Here is a 2021-nt window from a genome sequence, read left to right on the forward strand (position 1 = left end):
TTTCTCTTGCATGTTGAAATGTGCAATGTCCAATTATTGGAATATTGTTATTGGTACCCTAGAGGGGTATCATTGTGTGATTTATGGTAGCCACATAGGAGGATGTGGACTTCATGGATAGATGTGGGACAAGGGTTACCACAAGTTGAATGTGGATCAGAGGATGCCACATAGCAGGCTATTGTCTTGAGGTTCTCTATATAAGAGACCTGCCACTGTATGATCATTAAGCATTGGAATATATTGTTGAGTGTTGCCTACATCGTTGTCTCTCCATTATGGATTTCCTTGTGTATTTTGATCCTCCATAGCATTGCACTAATCTTGCATTGCCCTAGGCTTAGTGGCGGTCTCATTTAGTTTCTTATCATGGTATCAGAGCTGGTCATCCGCTAAGCTTAGGTAGATTAGTGTAGCCACAGACAGAGAGAGAGAGAGAGAGATGCGGCCTCTGGACGAGCAGGAGACGACGGCGGTGTTTGAGAAACTCCACAAGTTTGTGGGATCCAACCTGAAGCACCTGGTAGAGAGGTCTGCCCTGGAAGGGGCCTCCTCTGCGTCCTCCCCCGGTCGCTACTGCTTCCGCCTGCACAAGAACCGCGTCTACTACGTCAGCGAAGCCCTGGTCAAGAAGGCCACCAACATCTCCAGGGACAAGCTCGTGGGCCTCGGCACCTGCGTCGGCAAATTCACGAAATCCGGCAAGTTTCACCTCGTCGCCTCTTGCCTTGACCTCCTCGCCGCACATGCCAAGTTCAAAATTTGGCTCAAGCCGTCCGCCGAGATGTCCTTCCTGTACGGCAACCACGTCCTCAAAAGCGGCCTTGCTCGCATCACCGATAACACCCAGCAGAACCAGGGTGTTGTCATCTTCTCCATGTCTGATATCCCCCTTGGCTTTGGAGTCGCTGCGAAATCCACACAGGATTGCAGAAAGCTTGACCCAAACGGTATTGTTGCTTACCATCAGTCTGATGTGGGCGAATATCTGAGAATGGAGGATGAGCTGTAAGAGTTTTCCTCCGGTGCAGAGCAGTGAGTTCTTCATCATACTTTGGTGCACGTTTGTTTCTGCCATTAGTTTAATTTCAGCAGAGGTAGCAAGTATCATTGGTATCCCTAAAGACTCAGGTGGTAGATATCTGAGCTAAGCAGCCCTTGGTTCAGGACTCAATAATCTGTTCACTTCAGATGAGCACTGAAGTTATCAGACTCACTGTTTAAGCACCACGATCACTACGCAAGCAAGTTGGGATTGAAAAATGATTGCAGTGAAAGGGGATACTGAAGAAGGAGCCGGCACTGCCCTTCTCAAAATGGATCACGAGGTTGCCATTGTTATCCTTGCTTATAAGGAAGATGTTTGGAATAAGCGTGATCTGTTTCAGCGCGGTGGAGAGAGTGGTGAGCCTTCCGCCCCGCGATGGCAGCCCTGGTTCTGCCTTCCGTTGGAAGTGTTGGTGTTGGGTATCATCAATTGGGCTCCTCTACTGGCGTCTTCTTTCAGTCAGGCTCGTGGGGTTTCACCAAATGGAGCTCTTTCAAGGCCACTCAGAAGACTCAGTCACTTCCTTCTCGCCACCCGACCGTCATCAACAGCATCGAAATCTGCAGCCCAGATGATTTCGAGGTGCAGAGACTGTTGGGAACGTATGGCTACATAAATGATCTTATCTTGTGTGGTTTGAAACAAGCCTTAGCCCCTTAGCCTCTTATCCTTTCCATACCACTCCCTAAGATGAATCTTCATATGGAATATCTTTGGGAATCAAAATATATGTCAATCTTGGTTGTGGCAAGAGCCACATATTTAGTCAATGGCATATATGGCATAGATATTTTTGTGTCAAAACTAGTGACACATGTATTGAAAGATTGTGAACAATGATGTGCTCATTCACAATCTATACCTATGGATGTATTTTTATGACACCTTTATTTGCGGGTGCCTTGCCCTTGCATGGACATAAAATGGATGTAATTCTCTCACCCATGTTTATGAGGGTCCTCTGCCCGAGCCC

At 47.5% G+C, this 2021-nt stretch overlaps 1 protein-coding gene across 1 annotated transcript; it reads left to right on the forward strand.

Moving 5' to 3' along the window:
• Positions 1–234: 234 nt before the first annotated feature.
• LOC148016828 (uncharacterized) lies at positions 235–1739 on the forward strand. Its single transcript, XM_087663330.1, has one exon. The coding sequence runs from the start codon at positions 443–445 to the stop codon at positions 1010–1012; it is 570 nt and encodes a 189-aa protein (XP_087519456.1). The 5' UTR covers positions 235–442; the 3' UTR covers positions 1013–1739.
• The last annotated feature ends 282 nt before the right edge of the window (positions 1740–2021 follow it).

This window comes from Lygodium microphyllum, chromosome 22, assembly GCF_053477565.2.
Source record: "Lygodium microphyllum isolate KBCC chromosome 22, Lygodium_microphyllum_v1.1.10, whole genome shotgun sequence".
NCBI lineage: Eukaryota > Viridiplantae > Streptophyta > Polypodiopsida > Schizaeales > Lygodiaceae > Lygodium > Lygodium microphyllum.